General features: G+C 47.8%; 1 protein-coding gene, 4 non-coding genes and 5 pseudogenes across 5 annotated transcripts; all 10 read right to left on the bottom strand.

Moving 5' to 3' along the window:
• Positions 1-160: 160 nt before the first annotated feature.
• Positions 161-279, bottom strand: LOC125735656 (5S ribosomal RNA). Its single transcript, XR_007394949.1, has one exon. It is a non-coding gene; the product is annotated as a 5S ribosomal RNA (ribosomal RNA).
• Positions 280-3,209: 2,930 nt separating this feature from the next.
• On the bottom strand, positions 3,210-3,328 carry LOC125734778 (5S ribosomal RNA). Its single transcript, XR_007394081.1, has one exon. It is a non-coding gene; the product is annotated as a 5S ribosomal RNA (ribosomal RNA).
• A 1,065-nt stretch (positions 3,329-4,393) lies between these two features.
• LOC125732029 (5S ribosomal RNA) lies at positions 4,394-4,512 on the bottom strand (annotated as a pseudogene).
• Positions 4,513-5,589: 1,077 nt separating this feature from the next.
• Positions 5,590-5,708, bottom strand: LOC125731320 (5S ribosomal RNA; annotated as a pseudogene).
• Positions 5,709-6,782: 1,074 nt separating this feature from the next.
• Positions 6,783-6,901, bottom strand: LOC125731419 (5S ribosomal RNA; annotated as a pseudogene).
• A 1,077-nt stretch (positions 6,902-7,978) lies between these two features.
• On the bottom strand, positions 7,979-8,097 carry LOC125732102 (5S ribosomal RNA; annotated as a pseudogene).
• Positions 8,098-9,177: 1,080 nt separating this feature from the next.
• LOC125734610 (5S ribosomal RNA) lies at positions 9,178-9,296 on the bottom strand. The gene has a single exon (XR_007393915.1). It is a non-coding gene; the product is annotated as a 5S ribosomal RNA (ribosomal RNA).
• A 1,076-nt stretch (positions 9,297-10,372) lies between these two features.
• LOC125731474 (5S ribosomal RNA) lies at positions 10,373-10,491 on the bottom strand (annotated as a pseudogene).
• Positions 10,492-11,569: 1,078 nt separating this feature from the next.
• LOC125730867 (5S ribosomal RNA) lies at positions 11,570-11,688 on the bottom strand. Its single transcript, XR_007391157.1, has one exon. It is a non-coding gene; the product is annotated as a 5S ribosomal RNA (ribosomal RNA).
• Positions 11,689-12,879: 1,191 nt separating this feature from the next.
• LOC125719190 (uncharacterized) lies at positions 12,880-19,039 on the bottom strand. Its single transcript, XM_048993749.1, has 3 exons — positions 18,946-19,039; positions 18,267-18,503; positions 12,880-18,183 (listed from the first exon to the last, which is right to left on the bottom strand). Exons 1-3 carry the CDS (start codon positions 19,037-19,039, stop codon positions 14,054-14,056), a joined length of 4,461 nt encoding a protein of 1,486 aa, XP_048849706.1. The 3' UTR covers positions 12,880-14,053.
• Between the last annotated feature and the right edge of the window lie 2,084 nt (positions 19,040-21,123).

Raw genomic sequence — 21,123 nt, 5'->3', positions numbered from 1 at the left:
ATTACCAGGAAGTATTTAGAGTAAAACGGTTTCTAAAAGCTGCCTTTATGAATGAGAGAAAAAAAAAAATATATATATAAAATAGTAAAATGGAAGGGGAGTGATACATTTAAATTAATCGTGAAGTGGAGCGCCCCCTGTATAAAGTAAAAGTGAGAAAAGCTTGCAGCACCTGGTATTCCCAGGTGGTCTCCCATCCAAGAACTAACCAGACCCTACCCTGCTTAGCTTCCGAGATCAGACGAGATCGGGCGTGTTCAGGGTGGTATGGCCGTAAGCGAGAGATGCTACCAAAAACAGCCCTTTTGCATTACACGCGTCTATACATGCCAGTTAGTCCCATTGGATCCTACTCCTGTTTTTTTTTTTTTTATCTGACTCACACTGCAGCCCCACCATCCAATCGGCAGCGCCGGACCCACACCAAACATTCACCAAACTACTCAGCCGGCAGCCTACCACAATTATTCCATTCTTTCCGCATCCGCACACTTCCTTCTTTTTAACTCCTTTTCACTACCGCACAGGTTAATCGCCGCACGTCCCCCGCCAGCAAACATTACTCCTTTGCCTACTGCATGTAGGCTTCTCTTAACGACCCTCTGTTATCAACTCCGCTAACAGCCACAAAATCTCCGCCGCACGAAGCCCACTGGTAGCTGCTGAATCACATGTGTAGGATCACACATGCACATATCACAAAGCTTAAATTCCAGGTGGCCTGAGACAAGGCCTACCCTGGTACGAGAAGGCACACATCGACCTAGGCCCCAAAGGGGGGTTTGTGACCCCACACACATAGATAACCAGGGAGGCCAGCACTCCAACTTTTATTGCCCAAAGCTTTAACAACCTACAGAGAGCAGAGTGGATCCCCAGGGACAGGGGCCCCTCGACTTGGCACACAACCCCATCCCCCGACGTCCTGCCTTACATACCACTCACCCAGCACCCCACAGAAAGTTTCTTTTAAGTTTGGCTTTTGTATATCTGTTTATGTATTTACTCTTGACTACTAGTCTTAATATACAGATATGTACAGGTTATGTTCGAATGTGTCTTAACTTTTGGAGATTCTTTTTCTTTGTTTGACAAACCTTCTCCCCCCCCCTTTTCTTTGCCACATTCCTCGGCAACCCTTATCTGATCTTTGTATTCTACCATGCCTATCTAAGGGTAAGATGTGCTTATGACATGAGAATATGTCATATAATGTCTGTATAAAGGGTAATATCTGTTGAGGTACAACCTAAACCACCTGTACCATATACTGGTGTGAGTAATAGAACATAACATAATAGCATAATATAAGTAATCATTAATTAATCATCACAGATGGTATTTGGTGTGAACCGCTAGGCTGGTACGGCATGTTTGGTATCAAACCGAAGGAAAATCACTCCAGTTTCCAAATCTGGTCAATGGTTACCACAAAAGTGGACATATCAAAAGTTACACCAGCCTAATGAAAATCACAATTACCAGAGAAGTCAGTCTGGTCATAAATCCCAAAAGGACTGATACCGACCCCCTTCCGAAAGCCCGCCAAATGGATGGTCAGCCATTGGTCCAGGACTCGAATTCCTGGTCACTCCTAATCACGAACCTTATGCTATAAAACCTGGCACCTCAGAACAAAGAGGAGAAAGGCGGAGAAAAAGAGAAGAACACGGAGAAACAAGCAGCGTTCTTAAAGCCCGTCGGTGAAGACCCAAAGAACTGCAACTCAGCCCAAGCTTCACCAGAAGAAAGAACCGGAGGGACTCCACTCCAACAACCGCTGCAAACACCGCGCCTCCCTGAGAGCCATCACCCATCAGCTCATCAGCCACTGCAACCAACTGCAAAGACCTCCCTCTTTCCTGCATCCAAGTAAACCAACTTCCTTTCCTTTCTAACAACCTAAACTGTCCTATTCATCTGCTATATTCCTTTAGGTTTATATTCCTACAAACTGCTTGCTTTGCAGAACAGTTTTCCCTTTTCAGGTTAATCATTTTAAATCTGGTCATTGCATTTTCATGATTACATCGTTTGTGTCTATTCCGTTATTTCATGTTTATTGTTTGTTAGGTGTAATGTCTGTCTTATGTTAGTTGTAGGAATAAATGCATGTCTTTTTACACAACTTCAGCCTCCGTCATTGAGTGCTCACAATAGTCCCTGCCTCTGTGCGATCTGGCTACTACGCTCTGAAACCTCTAAACTCGCCTGAAATATCGCGAGACTCTCTCTCATCGGCCGTGAGGGGAGCTTCGCTACCGATCGTTTACATTACCTGGTGACGCAGCTCGCTGGACGAGCCCACTAACCCAGCTTATTAAGCGATACTGGTTATTAATGAATCCCATTTAAGTCTCACATTAACAGATATCGGGGATTCACAATTGAGTTTGGAGGAGCCGACCATTCGGCATAACAATTGGTTAATAATCAGCATTAAATAATAATTAATTAAAAGTTAATTAATTTCAAAACATATTGGTGGAGATATTAAAATTTACCTGAGCTAATAATTCCTACACATGCTTCCCCAAAACGTCGCGCTGTCAGAACACTGGGAGCTACACACACCAACAAGTCCATACTGCAGGCTGCAGCCAGAACTATTTTCTACATTCAAACATCGACGGCCTCTTCTCTCTAAAAATTCACCAGACCGCTTCTACCACCAGCAAAGAAGTTTCCATCCCTAATTCCTCTGTGATTCCCACTAACCTAAACATTAAGCTGGCATTGAAGGGTGTGAATTACCCCGGCCAATCTGTTCTTTTAAATACAGCTTTTAGCAAGTTTTGAAAGGAGAAGAGCAGAACTTGCTATGCCAATAATATCGAGTCTTCTGTGGCGAAGTGGTTTTTGCATAGAAAACAAAGCGGTCAGTTGAAGAGGAATAATATCAGTACTTTGTTTAAAACTGTGTGTAAAAAGCTGTCTCTTTATCATTAACAATAAGTTGTAAAACGTGAATGGGGAGTGACAGTCTTCAAGTTTGTGAGAAGATCGCGCCCTGGTGGAATAAAGGCACGAACAGCTTACAGCACCTAGAATTACCAGGAAGTATTTAGAGTAAAACGGTTTCTAAAAGCTGCCTTTATGAATGAGAGAAAAAAAAATATATATATATAAAATAGTCAAATGGAAGGGGAGTGATAGATTTAAATTAATCGTGAAGTGGAGCGCCCCCTGTATAAAGTAAAAGTGAGAAAAGCTTACAGCACCTGGTATTCCCAGGTGGTCTCCCATCCAAGTACTAACCAGACCCTACGCTGTTTAGCTTCCGAGATCAGACGAGATCGGGCGTGTTCAGGGTGGTATGGCCGTAAGCGAGAGATGCTACCAAAAACAGCTCTTTTGCATTACACGCGTCTATACATGCCAGTTAGTCCCATTGGATCCTACTCCTGGTTTTTTTTTTTTATCTGACTCACACTGCAGCACCACCATCCAATCGGCAGCGCCGGACCCACACCAAACATTCACCAAACTACTCAGCCGGCAGCCTACCACAATTATCCCATTCTTTCCGCATCCGCACACTTCCTTCACTTTAACTCCTTTACACTACCGCACAGGTTAATTGCCGCACGTCCCCCACCAGCAAACATTCCTCCTTTGCCTACCGCATGCAGGCTTCTCTTAATGACTTTCTGTTATCAACTCCGCTAACAGCCACAAAATCTCCGCCGCACGAAGCCCACTGGTAGCTGTTGAATCACATGCTTCCCCAAAACGTCGCGCTGTCAGAACACTGGGAGCTACACACGCCAACAGGTCCATACTGCAGGCTGCAGCCAGAACAATTTTCTACATTCAAACATCGACGGCCTCTTCTCTCTAAAAATTCACCAGACCACTTCTACCACCAGCAAAGAAGTTTCCATCCCTAATTCCTCTGTGATTCCCACTAACCTAAACATTAAGTTGGCATTGAAGGGTGTGAATTACCCCGGCCAACCTGCTCTTTTAAAGACAGCTTTTAGCGAGTTTTGAAAGGAGGAGAAGAGCAGATAATATGCCAATAATATCGAATATTCTGTGGCGAAGTGGTTTTTGCATAGAAAACAAAGCGGTGACTTTAAGAGGAATTATATCAGTACTTTGTTTAAAACTGTGTGTAAAAAGCTGTCTCTTTATTATTAACAATAAGTTGTAAAACGTGAATGGGGAGTGACAGTCTTCAAGTTTCTGAGAAGATCGCGCCCTGGTGGAATAAAGGCACGAACAGCTTACAGCATAATTAACAGGCAGTATTTAGAGTAAAACGTGTGTAAAAGCTGCCTTCATGAATGAGAGAAAAAAGAAATATATAAAATAGTAAAATAGACGGGGAGTGATAGATTTAAATTAATCGAGAAGTGGAGCGCCCCCTGTATAAAGTAAAAGTGAGAAAAGCTTACAGCACATGGTAATCCCAGTAGGTCTCCCATCCAAGTACTAACCAGACCCTATCCTGCTTGGCTTCTGAGATCAGACGAGATCGGGCGTGTTCAGGGTGGTATGGCCGTGAGCGAGAAAAACTACCAAAAACAACCCTTTTGCATTACACGCCTCTATACATGCCAGTTAGTCCCATTGGATCCTACTCCTGTTTTTTTTTTTTTTTTTTATCTGACTCACACTGCAGCCCCACCATCCAATCGGCAGTGCCGGAATCACACCAAACATTCACCAAACTACTCAGCCGGCAGCCTACCACAATTATTCCATTCTTTCCGCATCCGCACACTTCCTTCTCTTTAACTCCTTTTCACTACCGCACAGGTTAATCGCCGCACGTCCCCCGCCGGCAAACATTACTCCTTTGCCTACCGCATGCAGGCTTCTCTTAATGACCTTCTGTTCTCAACTCCGCTAACAGCCACAAAATCTCCGCCGCACGAAGCCCACTGGTAGCTGCTGAATCACATGCTTCCCCAAAACGTCGCGCTGTAAGAACACTGGGAGCTACACACACCAACAAGTCCATACTGCAGGCTGCAGCCAGAACAATTTTCTACATTCAAACATTGACGGCCTCTTCTCTCTAAAAATTCACCAGACCGCTTCTACCACCAGCAAAGAAGTTTCCATCCCTAATTCCTCTGTGATTCCCACTAACCTAAACATTAAGCTGGCATTGAAGGGTGTGAATTACCCCGGCCAACCTGCTCTTTTAAATACAGCTTTTAGCAAGTTTTGAAAGGAGAAGAGCAGACCTTGCTATGCCAATAATAACGAGTCTTCTGTGTTGAAGTCGTTTTTGCATAGAAAACAAAGCGGTGAGTTGAAGAGGAATTATATTAGTACTTTGTTTAAAACTGTGTGTAAAAAGCTGTCTCTTCATTATTAACAATAAGTTGTAAAACGTGAATGGGGAGTGACAGTCTTCAAGTTTGTGAGAAGATCGCGCCCTGGTGGAATAAAGGCACGAACAGCTTACAGCAGCTATAATTACCAGGCAGTATTTAGAGTAAAACGGTGTGTAAAAGCTGCCTTTATGAATGAAAGAAAAAAAATATATATATAAAATAGTAAAACGGAAGGGGAGTGATAGATTTAAATTAATCGTGAAGTGGAGTGCCCCCTGTATTAAGTAAAAGTGAGAAAAGCTTACAGCACCTGGTATTCCCAGTAGGTCTCCCATCCAAGTACTAACCAGACCCTATCTTGCTTGACTTCCGAGATCAGACGAGATCGGGCGTGTTCAGGGTGGTACGGCCGTGAGCGAGAAAAACTACCAAAAACAGCCCTTTTGCATTACACGCCTCTATACATGCCAGTTAGTCCAAGTGGATCCTACTCCTGTTTTTTTTTTTTTTTATCTGACTCACACTGCAGCCCCACCATCCAATCGGCAGTGCCGGAACCACACCAAACATTCACCAAACTACTCAGCCGGCAGCCTACCACAATTATTCCATTTTTTCCGCATCCGCACACTTCCTTCTCTTTAACTCCTTTTCACTACCGCAGAGGTTAATCGCCGCACGTCCCCCGTCGGCAAACATTACTCCTTTGCCTACCGCATGCAGGCTTCTCTTAATGACCTTCTGTTATCAACTCCGCTAACAGCCACAAAATCTCCGCCGCACGAAGCCCACTGGTAGCTGCTGAATCACATGCTTCCCCAAAACGTCGCGCTGTCAGAACACTGGGAGCTACACACCCCAACAAGTCCATACTGCAGGCTGCAGCCAGAACAATTTTCTACATTCAAACATCGACGGCCTCTTCTCTCTAAAAATTCACCAGACCGCTTCTACCACCAGCAAAGATGTTTTCATCCCTAATTCTTCTGTGATTCCCACTAACCTAAACATTAAGCTGGCATTGAAGGGTGTGAATTACCCCGGCCAACCTGCTCTTTTAAATACAGCTTTTAGCAAGTTTTGAAAGGAGGAGAAGAGCAGATAATATGCCAATAATATCGAATATTCTGTGGCGAAGTGGTTTTTGCATAGAAAACAAAGCGGTGAGTTTAAGAGGAATTATATCAGTACTTTGTTTAAAACTGTGTGTAAAAAGCTGTCTCTTTATTATTAACAATAAGTTGTAAAACGTGAATGGGGAGTGACAGTCTTCAAGTTTGTGAGAAGATCGCGCCCTGGTGGAATAAAGGCACGAACAGCTTACAGCAGCTATAATTACCAGGCAGTATTTAGAGTAAAACGGTGTGTAAAAGCTGCCTTTATGAATGAAAGAAAAAATATATATATATAAAATAGTAAAACGGAAGGGGAGTGATAGATTTAAATTAATCGTGAAGTGGAGTGCCCTCTGTATTAAGTAAAAGTGAGAAAAGCTTACAGCACCTGGTATTCCCAGTAGGTCTCCCATCCAAGTACTAACCAGACCCTATCTTGCTTGGCTTCCGAGATCGGACGAGATCGGGCGTGTTCAGGGTGGTACGGCCGTGAGCGAGAAAAACTACCAAAAACAGCCCTTTTGCATTACACGCCTCTATACATGCCAGTTAGTCCAAGTGGATCCTACTCCTGTTTTTTTTTTTTTTTATCTGACTCACACTGCAGCCCTACCATCCAATCGGCAGTGCCGGAACCACACCAAACATTCACCAAACTACTCAGCCGGCAGCCTACCACAATTATTCCATTCTTTCCGCATCCGCACACTTCCTTCTCTTTAACTCCTTTTCACTACCGCACAGGTTAATCGCCGCACGTCCCCCGTCGGCAAACATTACTCCTTTGCCTACCGCATGCAGGCTTCTCTTAATGACCTTCTGTTATCAACTCCGCTAACAGCCACAAACTCTCCGCCGCACGAAGCCCACTGGTAGCTGCTGAATCACATGCTTCCCCAAAACGTCGCGCTGTCAGAACACTGGGAGCTACACACACCAACAAGTCCATACTGCAGGCTGCAGCCAGAACAATTTTCTACATTCAAACATTGACGGCCTCTTCTCTCTAAAAATTCACCAGAACGCTTCTACCACCAGCAAAGAAGTTTCCATCCCTAATTCCTCTGTGATTCCCACTAACCTAAACATTAAGCTGGCATTGAAGGGTGTGAATTACCCCGGCCAACCTGCTCTTTTAAATACAGCTTTTAGTAAGTTTTGAAAGGAGGAGAAGAGCAGACCTTGCTATGCCAATAATAACGAGTCTTCTGTGGTGAAGTCGTTTTTGCATAGAAAACAAAGCGGTGAGTTGAAGAGGAATTATATTAGTACTTTGTTTAAAACTGTGTGTAAAAAGCTGTCTCTTTATTATTAACAATAAGTTGTAAAACGTGAATGGGGAGTGACAGTCTTCAAGTTTGTGAGAAGATCGCGCCCTGGTGGAATAAAGGCACGAACAGCTTACAGCAGCTATAATTACCAGGCAGTATTTAGAGTAAAACGGTGTGTAAAAGCTGCCTTTATGAATGAAAGAAAAAAAATATATATATAAAATAGTAAAATGGAAGGGGAGTGATAGATTTGAATTAATCGTGAAGTGGAGTGCCCCCTGTATAAAGTAAAAGTGAGAAAAGCTTACAGCACGTGGTATTCCCAGTAGGTCTCCCATCCAAGTACTAACCAGACCCTATCTTGCTTGGCTTCCGAGATCAGACAAGATCGGGCGTGTTCAGGGTGGTACGGCCATGAGCGAGAAAAACTACCAAAAACAGTCCTTTTGCATTACACGCCTCTATACATGCCAGTTAGTCCAAGTGGATCCTACTCCTGTTTTTTTTTTTTTTTATCTGACTCACACTGCAGCCCCACCATCCAATCGGCAGTGCCGGAACCACACCAAACATTCACCAAACTACTCAGCCGGCAGCCTACCACAATTATTCCATTCTTTCCGCATCCGCACACTTCCTTCTCTTTAAGTCCTTTTCACTACCGCACAGGTTAATCGCCGCACGTCCCCCGCCGGCAAACATTACTCCTTTGCCTACCTCATGCAGGCTTCTCTTAACGACCCTCTGTTATCAGCTCCGCTAACAGCCACAAAATCTCTGCCGCACGAAGCCCACTGGTAGCTGTTGAATCACATGCTTCCCCAAAACGTTACGCTGTCAGAACACTGGGAGCTACACACGCCAACAAGTCCATACTGCAGGCTGCAGCCAGAACATTTTTCTACATTGAAACATCGACGGCCTCTTCTCTCTAAAAATTCACCAGACCACTTCTACCATCAGCAAAGAAGTTTCCATCCCTAATTCCTCTGTGATTCCCACTAACCTAAACATTAATCTGGCAGTGAAGGGTGTGAATTACCCCGGCCAACCTGCTCTTTTAAATACAGCTTTTTGCAAGTTTTGAAAGGAGGAGAAGAGCAGACCTTGCTATACCAATAATATCGAGTCTTCTGTGGCGAAGTGGTTTTTGCATAGAAAACAAAGCGGTCAGTTGAAGAGGAATAATATCAGTACTTTGTTTAAAACTGTGTGTAAAAAGCTGTCTCTTTATCATTAACAATAAGTTGTAAAACGTGAATGGGGAGTGACAGTCTTCAAGTTTGTGAGAAGATCGCGCCCTGGTGGAATAAAGGCACGAACAGCTTACAGCACCTAGAATTACCAGGAAGTATTTAGAGTAAAACGGTTTCTAAAAGCTGCCTTTATGAATGAGAGAAAAAAAAATATATATATATAAAATAGTAAAATGGAAGGGGAGTGATAGATTTAAATTAATCGTGAAGTGGAGCGCCCCCTGTATAAAGTAAAAGTGAGAATAGCTTACAGCACCTGGTATTCCCTGGTGGTCTCCCATCCAAGTACTAACCAGACCCTACCCTGCTTAGCTTCCAAGATCAGACGAGATCGGGCGTGTTCAGGGTGGTATGGCTGTAAGCGAGAGATGCTACCAAAAACAGCCCTTTTGCATTACACGCGTCTATACATGCCAGATAGTCCCATTGGATCCTACTCCTGGTTTTTTTTTTTTTATCTGACTCACACTGCAGCCCCACCATCCAATCGGCAGCGCCGGACCCACACCAAACATTCACCAAACTACTCAGCCGGCAGCCTACCACAATTATTCCATTCTTTCCGCATCCGCACACTTCCTTCTTTTTAACTCCTTTTCACTACCGCACAGGTTAATCGCCGCACGTCCCCCGCCGGCAAACATTACTCCTTTGCCTACTGCATGTAGGCTTCTCTTAACGACCCTCTGTTATCAACTCCGCTAACAGCCACAAAATCTCCGCCGCACGAAGCCCACTGGTAGCTGCTGAATCACATGCTTCCCCAAAACATCGCGCTGTCAGAACACTGGGAGCTACACACACCAACAAGTCCATACTGCAGGCTGCAGCCAGAACAATTTTCTACATTCAAACATCGACGGCCTCTTCTCTCTAAAAATTCACCAGACCGCTTCTACCACCAGCAAAGAAGTTTCCATCCCTAATTCCTCTGTGATTCCCACTAACCTAAACATTAAGCTGGCATTGAAGGGTGTGAATTACCCCGGCCAATCTGTTCTTTTAAATACAGCTTTTAGCAAGTTTTGAAAGGAGAAGAGCAGAACTTGCTATGCCAATAATATCGAGTCTTCTGTGGCGAAGTGGTTTTTGCATAGAAAACAAAGCGGTCAGTTGAAGAGGAATAATATCAGTACTTTGTTTAAAACTGTGTGTAAAAAGCTGTCTCTTTATCATTAACAATAAGTTGTAAAACGTGAATGGGGAGTGACAGTCTTCAAGTTTGTGAGAAGATCGCGCCCTGGTGGAATAAAGGCACGAACAGCTTACAGCACCTAGAATTACCAGGAAGTATTTAGAGTAAAACGGTTTCTAAAAGCTGCCTTTATGAATGAGAGAAAAAAAAATATATATATATAAAATAGTAAAATGGAAGGGGAGTGATAGATTTAAATTAATCGTGAAGTGGAGCGCCCCCTGTATAAAGTGAAAGTGAGAAAAGCTTACAGCCCCTGGTATTCCCAGGTGGTCTCCCATCCAAGTACTAACCAGACCCTTCGCTGCTTAGCTTCCGAGATCAGACGAGATCAGGGGTGTTCAGGGTGGTAGGGCCGCAAGCGAGAGATGCTACCAAAAACAGCCCTTTTGCATTACACGCGTCTATACATGCCAGTTAGTCCCATTGGATCCTACTCCTGGTTTTTTTTTTTTTTTATCTGACTCACACTGCAGCCCCACCATCCAATCGGCAGCGCCGGACCCACACCAAACATTCACCAAACTACTCAGCCGGCAGCCTACCACAATTATTCCATTCTTTCCACATCCGCACACTTCCTTCTTTTTAACTCCTTTTCACTACCGCACAGGTTAATCGCCGCACGTCCCCCGCCGGCAAACATTACTCCTTTGCCTACTGCATGTAGGCTTCTCTTAACGACCCTCTGTTATCAACTCCGCTAACAGCCACAAAATCTCCGCCGCACGAAGCCCACTGGTAGCTGCTGAATCACATGCTTCCCCAAAACATCGCGCTGTCAGAACACTGGGAGCTACACACACCTACAAGTCCATACTGCAGGCTGCAGCCAGAACTATTTTCTACATTCAAACATCGACGGCCTCTTCTCTCTAAAAATTCACCAGACCGCTTCTACCACCAGCAAAGAAGTTTCCATCCCTAATTCCTCTGTGATTCCCACTAACCTAAACATTAAGCTGGCATTGAAGGGTGTGAATTACCCCGGCCAATCTGTTCTTTTAAATACAGCTTTTAGCAAGTTTTGAAAGGAGAAGAGCAGAACTTGCTATACCAATAATATCGAGTCTTCTGTGGCGAAGTGGTTTTTGCATAGAAAACAAAGCGGTCAGTTGAAGAGGAATAATATCAGTACTTTGTTTAAAACTGTGTGTAAAAAGCTGTCTCTTTATCATTAACAATAAGTTGTAAAACGTGAATGGGGAGTGACAGTCTTCAAGTTTGTGAGAAGATCGCGCCCTGGTGGAATAAAGGCACGAACAGCTTACAGCACCTAGAATTACCAGGAAGTATTTAGAGTAAAACGGTTTCTAAAAGCTGCCTTTATGAATGAGAGAAAAAAAAATATATATATATAAAATAGTAAAATGGAAGGGGAGTGATAGATTTAAATTAATCGTGAAGTGGAGCGCCCCCTGTATAAAGTAAAAGTGAGAAAAGCTTACAGCACCTGGTATTCCCAGGTGGTCTCCCATCCAAGTACTAACCACACCCTACCCTGCTTGGCTTCCAAGATCAGACGAGATCGGGCGTGTTCAGGGTGGTATGGCCGTGAGCGAGAAAAACTACCAAAAACAGCCCTTTTGCATTACACGCCTCTATACATGCCAGTTAGTCCCATTGGATCCTACTCCTGTTTTTTTTTTTTTATCTGACTCACACTGCAGCCCCACCATCCAATCGGCAGCGCCGGACCCACACCAAACATTCACCAAACTACTCAGCCGGCAGCCTACCACAATTATTCCATTCTTTCCGCATCCGCACACTTCCTTCTTTTTAACTCCTTTTCACTACCGCACAGGTTAATCGCCGCACGTCCCCCGCCAGCAAACATTACTCCTTTGCCTACTGCATGTAGGCTTCTCTTAACGACCCTCTGTTATCAACTCCGCTAACAGCCACAAAATCTCCGCTGCACAAAGCCCACTGGTAGCTGCTGAATCACATGCTTCCCCAAAACGTCGCGCTGTCAGAACACTGGGAGCTACACACACCAACAAGTCCATACTGCAGGCTGCAGCCAGAACTATTTTCTACATTCAAACATCGACGGCCTCTTCTCTCTAAAAATTCACCAGACCGCTTCTACCACCAGCAAAGAAGTTTCCATCCCTAATTCCTCTGTGATTCCCACTAACCTAAACATTAAGCTGGCATTGAAGGGTGTGAATTACCCCGGCCAATCTGTTCTTTTAAATACAGCTTTTAGCAAGTTTTGAAAGGAGAAGAGCAGAACTTGCTATGCCAATAATATCGAGTCTTCTGTGGCGAAGTGGTTTTTGCATAGAAAACAAAGCGGTCAGTTGAAGAGGAATAATATCAGTACTTTGTTTAAAACTGTGTGTAAAAAGCTGTCTCTTTATCATTAACAATAAGTTGTAAAACGTGAATGGGGAGTGACAGTCTTCAAGTTTGTGAGAAGATCGCGCACTGGTGGAATAAAGGCACGAACAGCTTAAAGCACCTAGAATTACCAGGAAGTATTTAGAGTAAAACGGTTTCTAAAAGCTGCCTTTAGGAATGATAGAAAAAAAAAAATATATATATATAAAATAGTAAAATGGAAGGGGAGTGATAGATTTAAATTAATCGTGAAGTGGAGCGCCCCCTGTACAAAGTAAAAGTGAGAAAAGCTTACAGCACCTGGTATTCCCAGGTGGTCTCCCATCCAAGTACTAACCAGACTGTTGGAGTTAGACTCCACCGAGTCCGTTGATGAGGGAAGGATGCAGTCTGAGGCGAAGGTTGGTTGCAAGTCAGCTCTCTTTAATGACGTCACAGATTTAAATCCGGGAGCACACTTAGATGCACAAAACAGTACATACCAAGAGTAGCTCAATATCTCTTGTCAGGGTCTGGTTTTTATAACCCAAACAGGGCGTTTACTGTTCTTGTTGGTATTTTTCCAGTTGGCGTAACATACAAGTGTTGTTTTGAAATTGCTGGCGTTAGTCCCCACACCCGTTCCCTTTTACCTTGTCTTGTTATGTTGCAATTTAGCAGCGTCAGCGACCCCCTCCCTTGTTATGTCCCCGCATGTCAAGCGTAAGCTTAATGTTACCGCGACCCTGTCAATGTACCTTCTGCTTTTCTAAATTTACTTGCACTTCGAGGAGGGCCGGAGCCCCCCTTTTTGTCCTGCCTATGTTCCAGTTCCAGTTAGTTCCCCATTCTCAGTGTGACAGAGGTTAGCACGCGGCCTAGCCCCCCTTCAATTCCCCCTTTTGATCTCTACTAAGAGATCATTACTGGTTTTAATGATTACATTGCTTTGCGCGAAAATTTGCGGTATCCCCCTTTTGATCTCCGCAAGGAGATCACTACGGGTTCTAATGATTGGATGGCTTTGTGCGAAATTTTGCGGTATCCCCCTTTTGATCTCCGCAAGGAGATCACTACGGGTTCTAATGATTGGATGGCTTTGTGCGAAATTTTGCGGTATCCCCCTTTTGATCTCCGCAAGGAGATCACTACTTACAGAGGGCGCTCCAGACTAACCAGAGACAGGCCGATGACCCCCTCCTGACACGCCTCATTGAACCTTTGGGAATCGCACAACCATACGTCATACCCCCTGTAGGAGGCATTTTGCCCCCCACAGTCAATCACGTCACAAAGGTCAAACAGGAACGTGGTGGGGGTCCCTTTCGTGTATCGCAACAGTAGCCCCCCCCACTTATCCTCGCACCTGGTCGGTGTTCCCCACGGGAGAGCCTGGGCAGTGGAAGAGAGCATGAGCATTAACATCAGCGGGTTAGTAAGGATATATATCCCACACATTACTTGTTTTCCCCCCGCAGTCCCCCTTTTTATCTTGATCATCGTCATCCTGGTCCCGATCTTTCTCTGGTGGATGAGGTGTAGTCGTCTTCTTTCAGTCAGGGGTGGACTACCCTGCTGGTTGCCTCAGGTCAGGGGATTATTCTGCCCCTACTGCTGGGACCTGAGTTACTGCCGGTTCAGCCGAACCGGGTTGCTTTGCGCTGTCGGCGAGGTCCTCCTGGATCTCGGCGAGTGATCTGCTGGGCTCTGCTACCGCTGCGCACTGGCTCCAATGGTACCAGGTTTCACCTTTGCCTTTCAGCCGCACTGCGTGAGACGTCCGTTCCGTGACTTGGAAGGGGCCGGTCCACCTGGGCTCTGACCACTTCCTTTTGATGACCTTCAGAAGGACCCACTCCGCTGTATGTGGCTTGGCTGGCTGGGCCCCTGGTCTCGTTTCCTGAACCTGCTTGGAGAAATCTGTCACCAGCACCTGTAACTCCTCATAATATGCTTTGGCCGTGCTTACCCCTCCTTGTTCAGGTTTCCCCTCGAGTCCTCCGTAGGGCCCTGGGAATTGTCGTCCTGTCTGCAACTCGAACGGAGTGAACCCTGTTCCCCGATTTATGGAGCACCTGATTGACATTAGTGCCAGGGGTAATGCCTCAACCCAATTCAATTTAGTCTGTGCACAGATTTTTGCCAATTTTTGTTTGACCGTCTGGTTCATGCGTTCCACCTTCCCCTGGGACTGAGGATGATACACTGTCCCGAACGCATGTTTAAGTCCCAACGCCCTTTCTGCCTTCTGCAGATCCTCGCTTTTGAAATGTGAACCATTGTCTGACCTCACCCTCTCGGGGAACCCATGCCTGGGTATATAGTGGTTTACTAGGAACTTCACCACCGAGGCCCCGTCTTCTCTCCTAGTGGGCCAGGCTTCTGGCCACCCTGAGAATGCATCCACACACATCAGCACATATCGCATCCCACGCACCGGTATTATCATGTCGGTGTAGTCTAGGACTATTTCCTCTCCAGTCCTATGACATGCTGGAAACTGACCCTTTTCTGGTTTTACCGTGGGTCTTGGGTTGTGCAGCGCACATATCTCACAGCTTCTCACAAACTCCTTTACCATATCCTTCAGGAACGGATGCCACCATGCTCTCAAATTGTGAAGCATCTGTCCTGTCCCCACATGCCCCACACCGTGTGCCTCCTCTATGACCTGTTGCCTAATTCCCATAGGGAGGGCTGGCTTCCCCTCCCTATTACACCACAGGCCCTCTGTTTCTATGCCCCCCTTTTCTGCCCACATGTTCTTCTCCTCTGGGGAGGCTTGCGCCTGCATGACTCGGATCCTGCTTGAGGTCAGCCTGCCCTGTCCCTCCAGTTCCTCTTCTACTGTAACCATCTGCCTGCTTACCTCATACCCCGCTGCCACTTTTGCTTCCGCATCTGCTGCTTGATTGCCTCGTGCTATCACTGTCCCTGACCCCTCATGTCCTTTGCACTTTACCACAGCTATTTTCTCCGGAAGCATCAATGCCTCCGCTAACTCTCTCATATCTGCCTCATGCTTAATCGGTTTGTTTCCTGCCGTTAAGAACCCAGCCCTCAGCCACTGGCTGAGTTCCACATGCACAGCCCCCACCGCATACGCTGAGTCTGAATAGAGGGTGACTGCTTTACCTTCGGCCAATTTTAAAGCTTCAATGACTGCCCTGATCTCCGCTCTCTGGGCCGATTGGGCCCCCTCCAGTCTCTCTGCTTTCAGTGTCCTGAATCCCAGGCCTTCCCTCGCTACCACTGCAAACCCTGCTTGCAAACTTCCACTCTCTGTTCGAAAACAACATCCATCAGTAAACCACTCCTCCGTACCTTCTATCTGTTCGGCTGCTAGGTCCTCCCTGACCTTTTCCTCTTTCCTAACCCTGGCCTCACATTCGTGGGGTGCCCCGCCCCCCATTCGATCAGCCATGTTGATGCCCTCATGGACAAAAGTTAAATGTGGTGCCTCTAAGATTTTGCTGAGCCTCTGCTGTCTTAGAGACGTCATTGTGAACGTTTGTGAGTTCACATAGGCCACCACACTGTGCGTGGTCAGGATATGTAGGGCATGGCCCATCACAATGTGTGCTGTTTTCTGCACGGCTTTTGCCACTCCTGCCACATGTCTGGTGCATGACGGATGTCGCTGTTCTGTGGTGTCGAGTTTGGTGCTAATATACATCAATACCTTCCTCTCTCCCCCCTTTTTCTGAAACAAGACGGCGTTCACGACGTCTCCAGTTTCAGAAACATCTAAATGAAACGGGAGAGAATAATCAGGTAACGCCAAATCAGCTGCTTGAGCCAACCTCTGCTTGAGAGTGATGAAAGCCTCCTCTGCAGGTTGATCCCACGTCAGAGTGGCGCTGAGGCTCCGCAGGCCATGTGGCCGCACCAGAGCCCTCAGTGGTTGCGTCAGACCTGTGTAATCTGCAATGTAAGTTCGGCTGTATCCGGTCAGTCCCAAAAAGGACAACATGTCCTTCACAATAATTGGTTTAGGGTGACTCAGGATGGCTGACCGATGGGCCGGAGAGAGCCCTGTTCCCTTACCTGACAGGACCCTTCCCAGGAAGGACACCACCGTCCGGGCCACCTGTATCTTATCCTTACTGACCTTAAATCCTTTTTCTGCCAGCCAGAGGAGCACTGACCGCGTTGCCTCGAGTGCCGCCTCCGCTGTCGGGGCCGCGATAAGCAAGTCATCGACGTACTGGACGAGGGTGACCCCATCCGGGAGATGGCAGCCCTGCAACGACTGCTTCAACACCTGGTTGAAAATCCCAGGAGACAGAGCAAATCCCTGTGGGAGTCGCGTGTACCTGAACTGGCATCCCCTGTACGTGAACGAGAATACGTCCCTGCAGTGGGGTGCTAGTGGTACAGAAAAGAAAGCATTAGCCAGATCAATGCAAGTGAACCATGTTTGGGACGGCGTAAGATTGGTGAGAGCGACGTAGGGATTAGGAACCGGAACAGTGGGAGTCAGCAGCAGCTCATTGATAGCGCGCAAGTCGTGCGCCATACGATACTTGCCTGTTCCTGCCTTCTCTACTGGGAGTATAGGAGTATTCCACTGAGAGGTGGACCCTTCTAATACACCCGCCCGTAAGAGACCGGCTACAGTCTCTGCTATCCCTTCCTCTGCCGCTGGTTTGTGTTGATATTGCTTGACCCAGAGGGGTCCAGCACTGGGGTGCAGTAGGAAGTCGACGGGCGTGCAGTCCACCAAACCAACATCAGTGGGGCTGGTGGACCACAGTGAGTCTGGCAGAGAAGCCAGTAGTGCTGCTGCACCGGGATGATCCATCTTTTCCCTACCATGGTCCCTAGACAATTGTTCATGCTGTAACCTGGCTGTGTCTGTCACCTTAGTTTGAATACAGTAGGAACTGCAGGAGGGGGAGTACGAGATTTGAGGGATCTGGGTGAGAACCCAGTCCGTAGCTGAAGTGGCTCTTTTCACCATTGGGCCTAAATCTTTAGCCTGATGCTTAGGATGTAGGGCGAGAGAGACGTGTGGCACCGCCTCCTCTCCCATCCTGTACCAGGGCAGTTGCTCAGGAGACAGGTGGACTGCTGAGGCCACCCCCTCGGGACCTACATAAATGTTTTGGGAAGCAACTTGCCACTCGTGGCCTTCCAGTTGCTCAGAAAACAGGTCCCCATACCATTCTATGGAATTTCGGTCATAAAACAATGTCACATGTGGGGGGTCGGGCGGAGGAACGTAGGGTTCCAGGAGGGAGATCCAGGAGCGCCACGCGGAGTACACCGCCAGGATACCCGCCGGGCTAGGCTGCAGGAGGCCCCAGTAGATGTCAGCCACCGGATGTTGTGACACAGGTTGCATCAGCCACTGCCCGGTGCCGCCTGTCGCTCCGTCACATGGCAGGCGGGTCCCTTCGGGGAGGGTGACAACCAAACCATCAGCATTACACAGAATTGAAGCTCCCAGCTTCACCAGCATGTCCCGCCCCAGAAGGTTCACAGGCACTGCAGCGGAGACCACAAACGGGTGTAGAAAGGTCTGTCCCCCCAACCGCACTCTCACAGGCTTAGTCACTGGCAGTTTCTGCTCCTCCCCGGAGAAGCCCACAACGGTCACTGTAGTGGTGGAAAGATGTTGTTGGTTAGGCATCACATTCAAAGTCGAATATGTGGCCCCTGTGTCCACCAAGAACGGCAGTTCTTTGTCCATGACCTTTAGGGACAGCATGGGGTCTGCCCCCCCTGCGTCCCGGGCCACCCGTGGGCACCGTCACTGGGAGGGGCCTCCCCACTCCCAGTCCTCGGATCCTGTAAGGGTGGGGTACTGCCCTCCTCCGGGAACAGCCTGTGGATTGGGTGCAGTCGCTTGTCCTGCTGGGGGTCCTCCTTGGGCCTGTCCTGCTCCGCACTCCCTGGCCCAATGACCCACAGCCCCACACCGGAAACAAGCTCCCTGCGGTGGCCACCTCTGCGACATACCCCGGCCCCATCCCCAGTTCCCGGCTCCCCGGCCTCGGCCCCCACGGCCTCTTCCCCATTGCTGGGGACCCCAACCCTGATTACTGTAGTTGGGGGTTTGTCCAACCCATGGGCCGAACTGGGGTGGTGGTGCTCCTGCCACCATCTGTCTCCCCTGCCCTTTCTTTTTGTAAGTCTGTGCTTTTTGTCTCGCTTCTCCCACCTGCAGTTTCAACAACTGTGTCTGTAAATCTTTCAGACCTCCTTCCTCTTTTGTGGCCTCGTCCCTCGCTCTCTGAAGATGATGCAACACATGTCTATCCCACACGGGGGACTCAGCGCCTGGGAGGTCAGGATTAGCTAACATAGCTGCTTTCACTTGCTCAGGGACACCTTCCAGGACCGCTCGCCGGAACCACTCCTGCTGAACCCCCGCCTGCCCCGGGTGACACCCAGTTCTCCGCGTCCAATCCTCCTTACATTTGTCCAGATATTCTCTGGGGGGTGTTTTAGACTCCCACGAAAATTTTGGCATGCTAGCCCCACTTGGGGTGGGGAACATCTCCCGCATGGCTTCCCCCAAGCCCAGCACTACGTCTGTTAGAATCACACCGTCGCTGCGAGTAAGTGTCCCTGCCATTTCCTCTATTTCCTGCAGAGAATGTTTAGTGAGGCACCTCGCAGCCACTGCTCTGAAATCACCCAAGGCCAACTTTGTTCCCTGCGTCAGCTGGTCTAATTTATCCATCCAGTGACCTCCCCCGTCTGCAGGAGGGGGCATCTTGTCTGCTAGTGCCTGCACGTCTCCTAAGGAGAACGGCTTGTATCTCTCTGGGCCCTTCTGAAGCCCCCCTTCTTAAGGGGAACTGCTTAGGCTTCAGGTTTGTTTGCTGCTTCAGGGTGCGGGACCTGAGGGTCATTCTCCCTGACTCCCTTTTACCTTGCTCTGGTCCCTCACCTTGCTCACCTTCCAAATCTATCAACACTTTCTCATCCTCATCTTCCTCACAATACCCCGACAATTCACCGATAATCTCCACTTCCCCTCTCTGGAGACGGCTCCGTTCGCGGAGAGGGGTGAGGCTGCCCCGATTACCCTGGGCCGCCTCCTCCTTTTGCTCTCTAATCACCCTTTCCTGAAACGCTGGTTTAGTTATACCTTTTCCAGGGTTCCCTTACTCTCTCCCTCGGATTCCCTAGAGATTTCACAATCTGAATCCTTTTCCTCCCCACTACAGCAATCCCCTTCTAGGAGGCTCCCTTCTCCCTGCGTTTGAACCTGAACAGTTCCACCAGTAACATGTATTACTGGACACATGTGCGCAGGGGGAGCGGTGGGAAAACCCCCACGGCTGGTGTACGCCGGGGGTTGCTTGTCGCCTTTCCCAGACCCCTGCCCAGCTGGGGCTGGGTCACAGTTGTCGTTATCTCCACTTTCCCTATGCAGGTGATCGACACACTGCCAGAAAATGGCTAGGCGAGCCCACGCTTGCCTCTCCTGCTCCTGTTTCTCTCCATTTTTTCTCCACTTTCCCTGTTGTAACCCCCTTGCTTTCTCTAGCTCACGTCCTGCCTCATCTTTCAGGTCTCTATGCTCCCTTTCCTTACGCCATAAAAGTGCTCCTAATGATTGCCTATCCTCTGGTTTGTATCCAGCACTTTTTACTGCAATACCCATATGCTTCCACGCATCTGCCGTCTCTCTCTCTCGGCCCTTTTCCTGTGCTGCTTTACCCACTGCTATTTTTAGCAACTGCATTTGTTCAGACAGAGGCTTCCACCGCCCGCGCACTGGTGGACCCCAGCCTCCGTCATCCAATTCTCTATCAAATTCGTGCTCCATGTTTTACCTTATCCGACCTACGCTTTTCCTGATCTAATAGCCCTTGCTCCTCAGGATGTGGATTCACCCACCCACACTTAGTACACCTTTTCGCTGTCACTGAGTGCCCCACCAATAAACACCACGAAAACATAAACACACACAATTATTAAGCCACGGACAACGGTGAACAGTAAACAGTAAGTAATCAATTGTAAATACAGAGAATAAATGCCTTTATGTACACCTTATCTCACACCAGTTCCCCACCAACCCCCAGTCACCAATTCGCACTAAATACACTTTATTTACACGGGTAGTTTCGAGGATTCTATACCTCCTACAATGATCCTTTTTCGGGAGGATGAACCTGACTCCTCCAGCCAAACGAGCTGCTTGGGGGTCCTATATCCCCGGGCTGCTCAGGCCCAGCTGTCCTACTACCTGCCAGCAGTAGGTGGGGTGCCAATCCACGGACGGGTCCCAGACCCTTGCCAATAGGTTCTGTGCGGGGTCCCTGACCCACCGTCACATCTGAGAGCCCTCTGTTTTATAGGGTCCCTGACCCCCTGCGAAGGCTCCTAGGTCCCAGACCTTCTATCACAGCGCTTTCCTCACGGGTCCCAGACCCTTCAACAACAATACTATTTTCAAGGGTCCCAGACCCTTCAGAGCTACACCCCCAACAAACCCTTGCCCCAATATTTGTTGACAGATCCTGAGACACTTCCAGCCACTTTTTAGGAATAGCCAATATGCAGAGTTTGATATAACAGGCTCTGCCTACCTTTTTCCCTGGGCGCCCGTGGCTGTCCGCGTCCACAAGACCTCGTCTCTGGTTCCAATTAGCACAACCTCCTCCTCATCCCGGACGAGCCCCCAAATTGTTGGAGTTAGACTCC

The sequence above is a fragment of the Brienomyrus brachyistius genome, chromosome 2, assembly GCF_023856365.1.
Source record: "Brienomyrus brachyistius isolate T26 chromosome 2, BBRACH_0.4, whole genome shotgun sequence".
NCBI lineage: Eukaryota > Metazoa > Chordata > Actinopteri > Osteoglossiformes > Mormyridae > Brienomyrus > Brienomyrus brachyistius.
Note: the sequence above shows the minus strand (reverse complement) of the source record. Positions and strands in the feature narration are given on the sequence as shown.